Here is a 17167-nt window from a genome sequence, read left to right on the forward strand (position 1 = left end):
AATCTGGCATGTGGAGACTAAGTCTAAAAAGAGTAATAGATTTACTTACTCTTGCCCCATCATTACCAGCTGTACCTTCAGCACCTTTCTCACCTATGCCGCCCTATGGAAAATATCAAGAAAGTATTATGACACTGAATGCTGAGTAGTTCATACCGTTGAACAACTACAGTATTGAGAGACAGGTGATTCTACTCAGCAACAACAGAAATCACCAGACTTACTCTGTCGCCCTTTGGGCCAGGCGTTCCAGCAATCCCTCTTTCTCCAGGCATACCTTGAAGACCCGGCGGGCCTGGATCACCAGGCGTCCCACTAGGGCCTGGGCTTCCCTGAAACAAATAAAGAACAAGTTGTTGTCTATTTATCTGAGAAGTATCTTTGTCTCTAGGCTGTAGAGCATGATGTGCCTGTGTTGAAGTCTCTGGGGTACAGTTTTAAGTAATAATTTTCTCTTAAATTTGGACTTTATTCATGTCCAAATACTTCTCTTTTCCCATTGTGTTACTCAGGAAGTTCAGCTGTAATACTGTAGTCCTTCCAAATACATTACTATTTACTCAGTGCATACTGGGGATGAGAACAGGCAAAAAAAGAAGCCTAAGCATCTTTCTAACTTGACCCTGATGGCCACATGGGTCTATTACACAAACTAGCTACAGGTAGAAGTTGCCAGGGGCAGAGATGCCTTATTTATGCTTTGCTTCTCACAGCTCATGTCCATTACAGGTCCTGCATTACTAGAGGCATTCTGTACCTGTGGTGACCTTCCTAGGCCCAATTATATCAATTGCAGGTGAAAGAAACGCATGCAGTTTTCAGTATTTTCTTTTAAACATTCAACCCTGGCAGGTGTCTTTGTGCAAACTGATGTGGTTCTTAAAACACAGCGATTGCCAGAGGGTTTTCTGCAGTTCAGAAATGACTTTGCCCTGTTCTACTGAGAAACACAAAAAACATTTTACACTTCAGACCTATATAAATTAATTATAATGTGATTTCTCAACATCTTGCAAGTTATTAATATTGTAATACCGGAATAACTTTGTATGTACTCCTAGAAACCTTATATAAACAAGATACCTTTCATGAAAATCTATCCCTTTTATAATAAAAATTGTATCTCTTATGTTCATGTAAATGAGCAGAATTATACATTACATCACTGCAGCAACACAAATCTCCATTCAGCTTACCTTTGGACCATCAGGACCATGACCTCCAGCCATACCCTTTTCACCCTGGAGTCCTGATGCACCTGGTTCTCCCCTTTCCCCTGGATTGCCACGTTCTCCCTACAAAATGGAAGATTACTACTTATTTTAGAAGTCAGGGTACAGTTCTGGTAGACAAAATCCTAAACACACCACAAGTGCAGCACTGCTATTTGAACAAAGAGCCTGTAAACAAATTCTAGGAGAACTGATGAAATAAAACACAGCGTTATGCTTTTATTGTTAAAGGTAGGGGAAATAGCATGTTGCTCAGCAAACTAAAAACTGTCATTTCACAGTAAACAAAATCACTTAGAAGCTAGTACTCAACACTACTTCATGAGCTATGAAACCATTAAAGGTGGTAGGTTTTACAGAAACCATTTTAAAATGTATCCATATTTACAACCATTTTACTGACAGAAAAAAAAGTCAAATATTCACTTTAGCTGTTAAAGTCCATATTACGTATCAACTTTCAATCTTGGAGAACTGTTATGAATATTTAAACTCTGAAAGAAAATACGTACCCTAGGGCCCAATGGACCAACAGCTCCAGGATCTCCAGGAACACCCTAAGTAGAACAGAACTCACCATTAGGACGAAAGCATTATTCACAGCCTTATAGTTATGGAAATTAAGAGATAAACATTTTCATTTCCAAAGTACTGTGAATGTAGATGGCTAGTTCTGAATGTTATCTGTCCATAACAAGAGGAGATAGTCCACCTCAGTCCAAGAAAATGGTCAGATTCTAGTAATTATTTTATCCAAAGGCAGTTCTCAGACAGCTTGCAGACTGCATCAGCACATATTTTGAAACAGAGTGGGGAATTAAATTACAAAGAGAAAAAAAGGCAAAACTACTTTATGAAGTGAATTCTTGTTAAATTCTTGTTAAATCAGAAATTACCTGATCACCTGGCTTTCCTCCCTCACCTGGAGGACCTGGTGGCCCAGGCAAGCCCTGTAAAAATGTAATTAAATGGTCACTAACATGATAGAAAGTTATGTAAATCCACATTTAATTAAGACACCAAGAATACGAATGTAGAAGTATACTCAGTACAAGAGTATGCCCTCAGGGATCCCCAAGCAAAATAGTTACATGAATATTTCACCAAAGTGTTTTTCCCCCTCTAAACGAGACGGCAGGCCTTCTTTAACATTTCCAGGACACATGCATATCAGCCCTAAAAATAAAGTTCTCTATAAACAAGAGATGGAGTTGACCTAATTAATACTTCATTATCAAAACAATTCTTTTGCTCCATATTTGGAACATCTTTGGAAAATCTCCAAATTAAAACTGAAAACCAACAAAGGTTTTCTCAAGGGATACAGAGCTGGTATGTAAGCCTTTGCCAGTTCAGTTTAGTGCACAGCTGATGTGAAAGCAAAGTATAGCTAATTATTCTGAGCATCATTGCCTTAGTTCTGAAGCTGCTTTTTGTTAAACATCATTTGGTTGAATTTCTCCACTTTAAGTTGATAAAGACATGGCTATTTACTTTTTTCTTTAAAAAAAATGAATGCACATACCTGAAACCCTGTAGGACCTGGAGGGCCTTGTTCTCCTCTTTCTCCTGCCAGACCCTACACAAAAGAAAGTACTAAGCATACAGTAGAGGAAAATAGACAGGCTCCACATTTTTTCTTCTTTCTGAATATGTATATTTTCAATTATGTATTTGTTTATTATTGATTTTTACTTACTCCAGGCCAAGATATACCCTATCTAAAGATGTAATATGATGTATCTTATTTCTTTAAGATTGCCCTCCCCAAAATTCTGTGCTGACAGGAAAATACTCATAGAATCATAAAATCACTTAGGTTGGAAAAGACCTTTAAGATCATTGAGTTCACATAGTTCCACTGAAACCAAGGAAGCTAGGAAAATGAACCATGAGAAAATTTTGCTCCCTTCACTGTTTTTTATAAAGGTCAGTAAAAGGAATTAGCTTAGTAATGTATATATTTTTCAATACAAAGCTTCCCATTTTTCTAGGAAATTTTTTCTTTAAATGTTCTTGGGATTTCTTTGTTTGGAATCAACAACTGACATGAAGACGGATAAAAATAGAAGCAGAAAGAGGAATGAATGGATGGAGCAATGGGCAGGCAGGCAGAGTGGTAAAAGTTGACTTACTGGTGGGCCAACAGGACCGGAAGGACCAACTTCTCCATCTTTACCAGGGGCTCCCTAAATTAAAATGACAGAGGAAGAAGTCTTATATAGTGAACATATATGACAGAAAAGCATCATTTTCTGTAATCACTGCAAATAACAGTCACACTCACCCTCTGCCCTGGGACACCTGCATTGCCTGCTTCTCCGGGTTTTCCAGGATCACCCTAATTTGCAGAAATAAAAATTACTATATTTAGATACCGCTTTCATCCATGAAAATATATGCAAATGTTTAAAGTTAAGTAGATCTTGGGTACCAGTTGCCGTACTCACACTACTACCCTTTGGCCCAGGAAGGCCCATGCTGCCTGGCTGGCCTCTGATTCCTATTGAACCTGCTGGACCTGGACGTCCATCTTCTCCAGGAGCACCCTAAAGAGAAAAAGCATCTTCCACATTAAATTGGAAAATGTTTGTATATATAAAAAATAACATTAATCTGGTCTGGTGCCACAGTTATCAGTCAAAATGTCTTTAAAGCAGATATAGCTTTATGGATTTAAATCCATACTGCTGGATTTAATCAAATACTACACAATTACCATCATTGAGCCATTATGTGCAAATACTTTATTGTTTCTTTAAAGAGACATTTAGAAAAGATATTTAAAAATATTGCAGCAGCTGCTAAACAACAGACACTGCTACACAGATAAAACTAAAGGAACATTATGCGCATTAATTTTGGAGTAGAGAATCTGAAGTAAACACTTAGAAGATGAATCTTCACAAATCAAGAAACTTCAACTTAATAAAAGTAATTTCAATGAGTTGGGACCTTTGAATTACTGTTTCCTCAGTGAAAGGACTAATTTTTGTGTTGCTTACCAAGGGGCCAAGTTTTCCTTCTGGTCCTTGAACACCTGGATTTCCTGTCAAACCCTAAAAGTGGGAGTAATATTGGTGTTAAGTTGTGCATATAGTTCTAGAACAATAGAGAAATGTAAATAAATCCAAAAGGTACGCTCAGTTACTACCATGGTACAAACACTAAGACATTCTTTACACAAGAATATCTTCTCTGTATCAAAGGTCCTCATCCTCATCTTCACTTTACAGCTTCATCCCCCACTGCCTTTGATCTTCTCCTTTTCTAGTCTTCCTTTTCGTGCTTTTACACCTCTTGAGCTTCTCACAGGCTCATCTTTATTTTTGCCAACATTATATAGTGATCTAAATCGCATCTTATACTTGATGTTCCCCTTTCTCTCCTTTTGTGATATTGCAAATTCTCCCCAAATATTTTTCCTGACAAAAATCTCTAGATGACATGCACCACTCAACTACATAAGTTATAAATCATCAATTTAATGAAGGTCTGGCCTTCAATTCATGTTATCTGTGGCAACTGTGTGCTTTACAAGCACACTTCCTTCAGTTGCATTAGCCAGTCTCAATCAGAACTACTTCTCCTTTTTCCAAGACAAATGGAACCTGTGCTTCCCAACACCAGCAGGAAAAAAGACAGGCATTTTGGCCTTCACCCTTTAAGTAGTCCCACTGAAACAAGTCTGCCCTTGTATAATAGCTTCTTAATTCTGCAAAGTTCATTGCTGCCTTCTGAAAATGAAAAATGTCATGGTTTATCGTGTACTGCTATTAGCTCCTTACCCTTGCACCTGGGAGGCCAGGTTCACCAGGACGCCCAGGATCTCCCTGACCTCCTTTAGGACCAGAAGAACCTGCTGGACCACGCTCCCCTTGGGCACCCTAGAAAGACACCAGTTGACTACTAATTAAAAGGTAGCAACAGTAAGAGAACAGCAACAGTAAGAGAAGGTAAAATAAAACAGGTATCTTGTATTAAGGACTTAGTTTTGCAAACAGAGTTCCAAATCATTAATATTTTTATTATTATTACTTTGTCCCCCCAAATTATTACTTTAAAAGTGTCTCTTCCATAAATTTATATAAGGATTTTAGAATCCCCGCATTTTTACCAAGAAGCTAGGAATTTACAGAAACACTAGACAAATACATATGTGAGTCACTTCCCTGGAAGTGTTACAGCACTTAGGAAAGCCAAAGACAAATAAGACCATCTGTTCAAGGGAGAAGTCTAGAAAAACTATACCATGCACAAAGAAATGGCAATTCTTCAAATAGTTACCTACTATAGAGTAATACATAAAACGATATAGCAGTAGAAACAGGTCAACATCTCTTATCTATTCACCTTTGAGCATGAGGGAGCATTAAGGGACAAGCAAGTAAAACTGAACATCACAGGAACTGAAAGTGACTTTTCCCCAAAAAAAATTTTAGTCTCAAAACATTCAGAGCCCATTTTGGCATTTGCCAATTCCTTCTGACCCTACTTCCAATGGCTTTGAGGATTTACGAAGAAGCGCATGTTTTTAATGGAACACTTTCTCTCTGTATGTCTGTACGTATGTAAATCTAAAAAAATACCCACATAAAAGATAGACACTTTAATTTCATTTACCTTTGGTCCAGGCAAGCCATCAGAACCTGGAAAACCACGATTACCAGGAGCACCCTGGGAAAAGGCCATAGATACAAGATTATCATCTTAATTTTTACATAATTTATTGCAAATAAAGTACTAGATTTATGGTTTTGGCATTCACTTTTTTTCCTTACAACTTTTTTCAATACTTTAAACTTGGGGGGGGGTTAACCACTTGGAGTGGTAAAAATATCAATGTTTAATTCACGCATGCTGAACAGCCCCTATGTGAACCGCCTCATTGAAAAGAAGATAGCTATTTGTACAGGGGTTAAGTAAAAAATCTGCAATTAGTACATCATATCTCCATCATTTCTGCTACCATACTATCCTGTGCACTGAAACCACAAATGAAAATATCCAGGGTAAAAATAATGCATAGTATGACAGATTTCCCCCAAAATAATAAGCAGAAGTACGATCTATTCAGGATGCAAAAAAACATCATGCCATATTTTTATATCCTGATCCTCAGGGTATCATTTTCAAAAAGAACATATGACAGAAGACAGCATCCTAAAATCACTAATCTGATATAGAACCAAGTTATAGACACAAATCAACTAGTTAGGAAAATAATGTTTGACTAAATCCCCAACAAAGCTGTAAGAAAATTCATGGTTAAGTCAAGATGTTTTTTCGTTTAGCAGTGCATCTCTCAAGACATATTATTCCCTTGGACTGCTTACCCTCTCTCCAACAGGACCTGGTGGACCTACTGAACCTGGATCACCTCGAGGACCTCTCTTCCCTTCTTCACCTACAGGGCCAATGGGACCCTGGGGACCTTGAGGGCCCTAGTGAAAGTAAAATGTTTTCCAAAAAAGCCACTGTTAAGCTCACCACTTCTCAGGTATATTGAAAGACTGTCTTCTAATTATCATAAACATTTTTCCAAATCAAGAACAAAAAATATAGTTAGGTTTTGAATCAGTTAAAAAATGCAGCTTTTCACCATCAGCTTTTCTCTTTTACAGTGTTTATTAGCTAATATTTCAATAAGAAATGTATTATGAATAAACTAATTCTGCAGTTCAGCTGTACAGTGCTTCTTATCATCACCTGTTTGCTCAGATACAACAATTTGTATTTATTATTATCAACTGAACAAGCTGCAAAGGATTCAAAATTCAGTGAGACTCGTAGAAGTTCTCAAAGAAAGAAGACAGCCAATGGTAAAGAAACCGTAACTTTATCTGTATAGTTTTGTCAGTTATTATGTAATCATTTAACTAGGGAGAAAGAAAAAAATAAAGATTGGTTGACAAGTCAAACTGATTTGAACTCTGCAGAATCACTTTTCTTCCAAAATTCACATGGTTACAGCATGGAATTAGCCATGTTCTCAAATACTCTGTCACAAACGTTAGCTGTGGGCCAAACAGCTATGTACACCATGCAGGTATAAATATCTATATTAATGTATAAATAAAATACAATTAATATATACACAACTGAGTAAATATAAAATGTATTAAATGTAAGTTCAGGATAAAAAGGACTTTTTAATTATGATTGGCACACAGACCTGTTTGCTCTTAAATGTTCAGAAGCATATGGATCTCTTTCTCATGAGATGAAGGAATTAGAATAAACTCATTATGCATGCTACAGAAACCTCAGTAGATGCACTAACTGGTTTCTCTGTCCTTGAGTCCTGTAAGGTCTATACTAGGTAGGTGATTTATAACATCAAAGGACCTGCTTCACCATTCATTCTTAGTACTGTCTCGCCAAGTTTACTGTGGTTTGTCTTCCACAATAATTACTCAAAAAACAGAAGTAATCTGATGCTTGTAATCAAGAGAAGAAGAGTGTTGAAAATTATAAGAATCTATTCAAAATACTCATACAAGCCTTTGTGATTCCCTTTCATCTTACAAAGCATATGGAGACTTACAGGTTCACCTTTGGGTCCTGCTTCTCCCTTGAAACCTGGGACACCAGGGTCTCCCTGAAAACAAACATGAACAACACCTATAAGGTTAAAACTCAGCATATATCATTCGACCATTCTGGATAATCCTATGAATCAGAAAAACATTCCCTAGTGTGGTAACCAGCTGTACTTAATATAAGAGGATGCTTATAGTTGTTTGTCTTTCCCCTTAGAGTGCTTGTTTATTATGACATTATCAACTCAAAAATTTAAATGAGACAATTTCAGAAAATAATTGTTACTGTTTGTCCAAGTTTATATAGACACTCTTCTTTCTTAGGCCTCTAAAAAAGCAAAACCAGTATTTTGGACACATAGATCCAAATCTCAGCATATTCACTAGTATGTTATTAATTTATTTAAAGGAACGTCACTCTAATCACTGTTTCAGTTTCATAGCGCGATACATTTGCTAGACATCATAATTTCCACAGAGACAAAGCCATCATTACCGGTTGACCTCGAATACCAGGTGGGCCAGTACTGCCTTGTGGTCCTGGGGAACCAGGTGGACCTGATAAACCAAGAGGGCCTCCAGTGCCTGGAGATCCCTGTAAAAAGAAATAACAGCAAGCACAGTAAGGAAAAAATAATAAGGAAATAAAATAAATCCACTTACACAATTTCTTCAATAGGTGATATGACCACTTACAGTTGGGCCCTTGGCACCTGGGGAACCATCTGTCCCTTCAGTACCCTAAAAAATAATGTACCAATCATTAAAATTCATTTTAATGAGGAAGGTATCAATAACAAAAGCAGATAATGATAGTTTTTTTATCCACTTTACAAGACCAGAAAATAAAGGCTATTAAATAAACACAGCAACTTAAGATCTACTTTTGGAAATGCTAATATGAGTAACAAAGTGTCCAAATTAATGTGACTTTTAATCTTTAAGATCCTATGTTTAAACTTAAGCTTTAAATACTTGTAGGATTGAGACTCTATCAGGCTGTATAACTTCCAGTTTTCTAAGTCCCTTTAATTAAATAATGAAAAGTTATTTTCAACAAAATAAGCACAAAACAAATTAATGATAACTTTTCTGGTAAAGAAGCACTTTGAGCAAAACCCAGTGCCTATCAAGTGGGGTATTAAAATCCTCTACAAACAGGTAACATGAGGAAGCTGAGCTCTGAGGACTAAATTTAACGTACTTACAGGAAGACCTTGTGATCCAGCTGGGCCCTGTGGACCTGTTTCACCTCTTTGTCCTTGAGGACCTTCAGGACCACGAGGACCTGTTGGACCTGCTTCACCCTACGATTTCACATGAGAAAACAACTGGAGATTATTTTGCTCTAAAAAGTAACACTTCAAAGTAACTAAAGAGGAATGTTGAATTCAGGTTTTGAAATAGTTTATTATCCTCAAAATATACTTTTGCTTACCTAATTCTGCTTTTACTACTTCTATGTGAATGTAAACTTTAAAAGTACAAACAAAATTTTACTTCATCATATACAAGGACAAGGAAACTTTCTACAGAGAAGCGGCACTATATACAGTGGCCCATATCAGATCAGATATTTTAGACAGACATCTCTCTCTAAAATCCCAGTATGTATCTGTAATTTGTCAACTTTTTTTTAACTTTGTTAACAGCTAAGGCTTAAGATTTAGAAATGATAACACATCCGGGGTTTTTTTGCACAGTACACATTAACCCACTGTTGGCACTATATGAAATAGAAAATCCCTGTAAGACTGAACTGGATGCTCCAATAAAAAAATTCCTCCTGGCATCTCCTTTATATTTTATCATTATATAGGAAATTTGCCTGTTAGAACTGATGGCTTTTAATATCATGTCTTCATAACTGAAATCCCCATCTTCATTGTGTAGTCTGCTTAGCTTTAATGAGTTCAAAACAGCTATTCCAATTTTACATCACCTGATGATCAAACTTGAAGGTAGGTCCTCCCTTTCAAAAGCTTTCATTGTTTCATCATGTGACAGCCTCTCCAAACATTTATTTAGGTATCAAGTATTGTTTAGCCATACCAAAATATTGTGACATGCACTAAAAGGTCTATCATTTAATTGTATACATTATGCTAATACTCTTATTAAAACTTGTTTCCAAAAAAACTGTTTTGTGAATGTTGCCAGCTTCAAAACAACACAAAACATTTGCTGAACTTGGCTACCTGACTGAGAGTTTCTTCTTGTATAATTTTTTCCTATCATGTTTTAGGAGTATAAAGGAACGGAGGAGCAACTGGGTGGAGGGCAAGTATAAGAAAGCTGTATGAGTTGTCTTTTTTATCTTTGCAGACATATTCTCAAGTCTGGGAAAAAAAAATAAATTGAGCGCTTTCTTGAAAAACAAGACAGGGAAGTCCCACAAAGACAGTGCTGCAGCCAGTGAAAGTTCTTCATTTCAGCCCAACCACACAGAGCCATAAAAGGGGGTAATCGCCATTTGCTCTATTGTGATGAACTGCGGTACATCTCTGTTGGGGTTCAAGCATTTTCCCTAGCAGTCTAGGTCATCTCAAGAAGTGTTCTTGGCTGAAACTGCAAGTTTCAGCACTAGAAGGTACTGCTTCCATACTGTCTTAGACTAGTCCTCACAACTTAGCTTGTAATAATGCATCTTGTTACTCTTTGAATATACTAGACAAGATTCCTGAGCCACAGCATGACAGTCATCTTATAACCACCCCTTAGCTCAAGCAAAAGTGAAAGCAAAGAAAGTATCCTAACGGTGGTGAATTGCAATTGCTTCATCTGGCTTCTGATTTCTATCTTCTGTCTCAAGGTCTTGTCTAAGACTGATTTCACAGCAACTCTTAGGGACCTGTATACATTCCAGTCTGAACTCTATGTAGTCTATTACACATTTTTTAATTCTGTGTTGTCAGACATATTAAAAAGACATTTTTATTTTATTTTTTACCTTTACACCAGGAGCACCTGGAAAACCTGGAGAACCAGTTATGCCAAGTGGGCCCTATAAAAGACAGACATACAAAACTATAATTCTGCAGTTTAGATCACACAGATTAGTATCTAATCACTGGGTAAATATGGTTCTGGGATTAAATGTATTTTTTAGTCATAAAACATTTGTTCATGACAAAACCAAAATAACTATAAATATAGTTTTTCTAAGTGATACGCATACATTCTATGGAACTGTGGTGCAGTATTTATTTTAATAATGTATTTACTGACTTCAGCAAAGTGCTAGCTCTTGATTCAGCTATAATGCATAAATTGCAATGTACACAACTGACAATTATTATAGTTAATTGCTTTTCAATTTTAGTTTTTTTAAAAAAATTATATCCTCTTTTTATATCTATGCTACTGTGGTATGGTAAGGAAAACATCAGATACTTGTTAAGCAATCACAATTTCTCCTACAGAAGGTAGCAAAGGAGAGTTTCAAACCTTAAAATAGTAATCTAGAAAAAAGAGAAATACAAGCCATATTCACATTGAAACAATTGGATTGCTAGACAAGATTTTTGAGGTAAGCAACATGACAAGTGAAAATATAATTAAAGGCTATGCAACTACATGCCCTGCTTCCTACTCTTCTGCTCCATTGAGATTCCCAAATTCACAGCCAAATTCATTTGCAAGCTTTCAAACACAGATTTTGTATCACATTTTCAAGGCTATATAGACAAAGATGAACAGCAGAGACAGTTTACTGCTTGGATCTTTGTTCAGACGGGCAGGTATTTCTGGAAAAGGCAGCGGAGGAAAGGCTGGGTTATGCCACACCATGAAACACAATGCTGTGCAGAGGTACATCTTCAGCTCCCAAAACTACTGTAGCTCTTCCCAAATAGCATTATATCTTGAGACAGTCAATCCTATATCTAAGAAGGGCTGACAGCTTGAGCAGACCATAGTATTGATATGGCTACACTATTTCTGGTTCTAGAGCCAAATTCTTGGCGCACTGCACTGCAGTGTGTAGGAGCACCTCATGTGGCTGCGAGGATGTGAAGTTTGGGCAACGATGCCCATCAGCTGGGACAGCATTACATGGCTGACTGTCCAAACTCAGTAAGAAAGCAAACTTCAAGTGTATACACTTGAACATACCTGTATGTTATGATGCAGTCCTTGTTTTGCTAAACAGAAAGACTTCCAATTAAGGGTTTTAGAGTAAATTTGTAAAATGTTTCCATTTTCATAATGCCTCTTGTGCTGAACAAGACATTCAACAGAAGACCTTTCTACTGTATTATAAACTCTCTGGATGGCGGCACACAGTGGTCATAAATATTCATTACAACACTGTTTCCAGATAATTCCTCTTTATCTTTGCCTGATTTTCTTTTTTTTTTTTTTTGTAAACTATGATGCATACTGTGAAAAAATGTTCTATGTAATAAAGCTCTGCTGACAAACTTAATAAGAACAATCTGTCCCACTAAGCATTAATGACAGACATTTCTGCCATGACCTTGCACTGGATTTCTACAGAACTGATGTAACAGTCTAAGTACATTTTTGAAAACCTGTGTCCCAGTTTATTGGATCACAAATACATGTCTGCCAAATCTCTTTTGTTGCAGGAAGAATTCCAGAATTACAGTATACCCTGCACTGACCCAAATAACAATGTATTTCATTAACACTTCCTCCAATGAAAAACAGATGCATTAAGTACCAGTATCTCCCTTGTGACAGTACATGGGATTTTACCAAAAATATTAGTCAACCAATTATCATGTCCAGTGTAGCTGAGCTCATATATTATGCCAAATAAAAATTTCAAGCTCCATGTAGAATTTCATAGCTTGTGACCCACCTTTTTTTAAGCTTCCTAATCTGTTTTCAATACTGAAAAATCTTTTGATTCAGAGTTTCTTCTAACAAGTTACCCTCCTTTCATGGTGCACTAAATAAATGATGTTTGCAGCTTTTAGACACGTTCATTTTTTGAGCTTCTATTATAGTTCATTATTTCTTAATGAACTTTGCAATAAAACAGTCTGTTCATTAAGATGACACAGGCAAACGAATGTTTCTCAAGACATATCACTATTAAACAAAGAGCATGCACAGAATGAAATTTTAATTGTGAGCAGGTGTGGTTTGGGGTTTTGAAGGAGGTTTTTTGGTGTGGAGGGCCTTGGGTTTTTGTTGTTTGGTTTTTTTTTCTAAAAAAGTTGAATATCATAAAGTGGTAAAGGTTCATGTTGGCTGCATCAACAAGCAGAAACTGTTGACCACATGGCAGAGTTAATGCTTTCAAAAAAAGAATGCCACATTTTTAAGGTGGAAGCTGGCCTCACACAAATAGTACAAAATCATCATAAGCTTTTGTTTGCAAAAGCAAGAATTAACTGTATGTATGTGAACAATCCCACTGGTTTCCTAAGACATTTGCTCACGTAAATTGACTCAAAGGCATTTTGCAAATGCACTGTGAGATTGGATTGTAGGATTGAAACCATCACCGTTCAGTACACCAACATCCAGAGTTTAAACCACCACAGTCATTTTCAGCTCTGTTGCAATCATGGGAGAACTACTACAGTCATGCATACCAGGCTTTCTCAGTTTGGCAGACATTCATACATAGGGTTCCGTTCAATGTGTGACTGTCCGTAATTAAGAAGCTGTCTTTTACACATTTAGTAACGGATCAATTGCAGGTAGCAAGTTCTGCTATCAGTGAGCGTGCTGCTAAGATTCTTCTTGCTAAGAATAGGTGCAAACTCATTTGTCAACTTCGTATGCAAAGGAAGATAACATGCAATTATAAACTGTTTTATATTACAGTGCATATCTTATCTTCCTACGATATGGACCCCACTTCATAAAAGCAGCAAAGCATCACCGCTCCAGGGAAGGGCTATGGCCTACTCTGCAAATTAAAACCTTTAGATGAAGCAAACTACAGAGCATGATTTCTCAGAGGACAGCATTAAAGCTATGAGTAGAACTAGGAATCACTTACAGATACTTCCAGGTGCACTTACTGTTAACAGCAACTGCCAACAGCTTTTTGTGCTTCTTCTGGTAGTGTCAAAAGGCAAGTGGCAAATATAAGGTGAAAAAAATAGGTGATTAAGAAAGAAACGTACCATTGGTCCTGGCTTCCCAGGCATACCATGCTGGCCACGTCCACCCTAAATACAAAAATGGACAAGACTGAATATTTATAAGAACTGTAACTATTTTTCCTTTATTACTTGTTATTAGCATTTGTGATAACAGACATACATACTAAAGTGATCAGAGAAATGCTGTATTGTCTCCAAACACTGGCATGGAAAACTTTTAGAAGAAATTATGCTCCCCCTGAAGTAAACTGATATCATTATTTTCAGAGAGGCCAATATTTTGACAGTGTAATTGTATGGAGCACATAACATAAATGGAGTACATAAAAGTCATGGGGAGAAATGCCAGAAAAACAACACTTGATACTGGACATAGAGCAACTAATTTCTACTCAAATATGATCTCATGTCAAGGCTAATCCCTCTTTTTGCTGAAAAGCAAAATAATTTTTAAGAAGACAGATTTATTACTTGGAATGAAATTATAAGACTTAATTTAAATTAAAAGTCTAAATTTTAATTTTAAACTTTTTTCCAGACAAAATCAATACATATTATTTCTAGTTCCGTAATTTTTGGTGAAAAGAGCCTCTCACAGAAACAAAGAATAAATTTTTGCATTCACTGAAAAAAGTATTGTGAGGGTACCTGGCCTCATAGGCAGTTCTGGTGTGAGAAATTACCACACAGCAAGCATTCTCCATTTAAAACTGGTTTTGACTTTCGAAAATTACAGTAAAGGTCTCACCCCACAAAATTCTGCTCAGGCCCTAACTTTCTTAAGCTACAGCAGAACTCACCACAGAATTGACTAGCCGTCACATGAATAAACACTTTCAGGCTCAGGGATTTAAACTTAAGTAAAACAAGGGAAGAATTACAAGGAGAGAGAAGGAAGATCCTACTTACAGGGGCACCTTGTGGTCCAATTCGACCTCTTTCTCCTGGCATTCCTCTAGGACCCTTGAAGAGAGAACAAAAAGTGCATTATTTAGGAGCTCATCATGGCAGAGTAACAAAAAGGGTTACAGAATTCACTTGACTTTTCCCCCCATAGTGAATAGAACACATGCCACCCCCTCTTTTTTTTTCTTTTTCTTCTTTTTCTTTGCTTTTTACTTTATTGTTAAAAACATTCTTGACTTTTCCTTTGCTTCAAATAAATTTTGCACTGTATTGCTCTTCAGTGATTTTCTGCTCAATCTTCCTTATTTGCTTTTAACAAGAATATGATTAGGTTCTCTGAGACTACAAGCATGATAAGGACAGACGATGAGAACCACAGTTCCAGAACCAAGTTATTTTTTTTACCTCCTGCAGGTGTAGCTTATATCTTGTCCTGTAGCAGGAAAGAAGTAGCAGCTTACATAAATCCTTTCAGCCTCACAGGCTTGCCCAGTGGAAATTTAATAGACTGTAATTTTTCTTTTCCTGTTCCAACAGTATTTCTAATTTTAAACACATTACAATAAATTCTGTATATACTCACCAAGGTCAACAATGCAATCTCACTTACTACAGCTCATTCACAAACTAGGTTCCGCTTCAGGGATATTACATTCTGCATGACACAAGATAGTGCTTTGCAGAGAGATGTCATTATCTGATATCAGAAAGGTGCTTTACTTCCAGAAGCACTGCTGAGAGTTGATTTTTGGCATGTTACACTGCTCACAAGTATACAGTTGTCCAAAACCTCATCTGAATGAAAACTACTCTGAGAAAAAGTTCCTCGGTTTCATTTCCATGTTACACATGCTTATCCTCACCATAACCTCCAAAATCCTCTGTCCAGTGTTTTCTTAGCTAGTGCTTTTCTGGCCTAAATTATTCCATTTGTATCTCATAGCAACCTAATCCAGTTTTTCTCATATTGAAAACGCTCCATATGAAGCATCAACACATAAACAAAAAAAAAAATTGTCACCCAACACTTACATGAGTAGCTAAACAATCACAAAACCTACATTCAACTTTCTGTTGAGCCTTCTGATTTATCGTTATTGTCTATGTCAGTGAATTGCAAAGAATAACAGCCTTAGTGGACCAAATTTACTGTTAGTGTAATAGAAAACAAAGCCTTAATTAAAAGAAAGTTCAGCTTCACAACATCAAGTACAGAAATCAAAACCTTAAAATTCCTATTGGCAATAGTTTTCACAATCTTAAAGCCATTTCTGTAATACCCAATGCACATGACACTCACTAGAGGACCCGTTGCACCCATGGCACCTGTTGGTCCGGATTCTCCCTAGAAATGGGAACGAAATGACACCATTAGAGGAAACGCGTTAGAAGAAAATGGAGTTACATGTTTCATCCCTGTCCTCATGTTAGACTTAAATGCTGCGTTCATAAGATCTACTATCTTTCATTATTCTGGCATTATAAAAAACATGCTTAAGCATTTAGTTCTTTGGGCCATGAAAATACCTTTGCTCCAGCTGCTCCAATTTCACCTTTTGGACCATCAAGTCCTTTCAATCCCTGTAAGAGTTATAAAAATATGGAGAAATTACATTTATATATGCACACATATAGAACAATTCCTACTATTATTGTTAAAATACCTCAATACTAAAGTGTTAAGAATGGATCTGAGGTGGCAAGACCAAGAAAGGAAAAAAATAAAGAAGAAAAAAACCAGATGGAATAAAGTTTTTAAACATTTCCTAAATGGAAACCATTTGTACAAGGTACATTTCCTTGGATGTGGTTTCCTTTTTAAAACAAGAACGTTTAAAAAAAATCCTAAAACAACACAAAGAAGGCTCTGAGCCATAGGAAACCTATTTATTCCTCCCCAAAGTAAAATTCTGGCCAGAAAACTTGGTAATTTGTAATCGCTCCATGTTGCAAACATATCCACCTCTCAAGTTCCCCACCCTAATGCAAGGCTTGCCAACAAAGCGAGAGAACTGTCAGGTTTGTGCCTCCTGAAGCTTGGCAGGGCTCATGTAAGCTCCTTCCAGATTCCCAGATCATTTGAAAATAGAGTGAAGAAAGCACTGGAGAATATAATACAGAGGTCAGCTTAAAGGGGAATACCGTTGATTTTCTGCAAGGTCCTCTTTTTTCTCAAGTGCCAGTGATTCTGCTGCAATTGGCAGGACTAAAAGTTTAGTCAAATTCACCACTAATAGAAAAGAAGTGGAGTATCTTTATACTGAAACTGCCTGGAAACATCAGCTATAAGGAGAGGGAAAATCTTGTTTCTCACCCTGTGACCCTTGAGACCTGGGAGACCAGGAGCACCAGGAAAGCCTCGAGGCCCCTAAGTAGGTAAAAGAAAAAACAAAATCCTTAT

The 17167-nt window shown here is 36.8% G+C and overlaps 1 protein-coding gene across 2 annotated transcripts in view; it reads right to left on the minus strand.

Moving 5' to 3' along the window:
- Positions 1-17167, minus strand: part of COL5A2 (collagen type V alpha 2 chain) — a 113060-nt gene that overhangs the window by 19505 nt on the left and 76388 nt on the right. For both annotated transcript variants that reach the window (XM_074872682.1, XM_074872683.1), the window contains exons 13-35: positions 17081-17134; positions 16294-16347; positions 16067-16111; positions 14770-14823; positions 13882-13926; positions 10725-10778; positions 8983-9081; positions 8471-8515; positions 8271-8369; positions 7780-7833; positions 6569-6676; positions 5856-5909; positions 5021-5119; positions 4238-4291; positions 3683-3781; positions 3520-3573; positions 3368-3421; positions 2758-2811; positions 2129-2182; positions 1745-1789; positions 1197-1295; positions 225-332; positions 50-103 (exon numbers count right to left, since the gene is read on the minus strand). In XM_074872682.1, coding sequence (XP_074728783.1) covers positions 50-103; positions 225-332; positions 1197-1295; positions 1745-1789; positions 2129-2182; positions 2758-2811; positions 3368-3421; positions 3520-3573; positions 3683-3781; positions 4238-4291; positions 5021-5119; positions 5856-5909; positions 6569-6676; positions 7780-7833; positions 8271-8369; positions 8471-8515; positions 8983-9081; positions 10725-10778; positions 13882-13926; positions 14770-14823; positions 16067-16111; positions 16294-16347; positions 17081-17134 — 1539 coding nt within the window. The remainder of the gene's footprint in view (positions 1-49; positions 104-224; positions 333-1196; positions 1296-1744; positions 1790-2128; positions 2183-2757; positions 2812-3367; positions 3422-3519; positions 3574-3682; positions 3782-4237; positions 4292-5020; positions 5120-5855; positions 5910-6568; positions 6677-7779; positions 7834-8270; positions 8370-8470; positions 8516-8982; positions 9082-10724; positions 10779-13881; positions 13927-14769; positions 14824-16066; positions 16112-16293; positions 16348-17080; positions 17135-17167) is intronic.

Source organism: Strix uralensis, chromosome 6 (assembly GCF_047716275.1).
Source record: "Strix uralensis isolate ZFMK-TIS-50842 chromosome 6, bStrUra1, whole genome shotgun sequence".
Lineage (NCBI taxonomy): Eukaryota > Metazoa > Chordata > Aves > Strigiformes > Strigidae > Strix > Strix uralensis.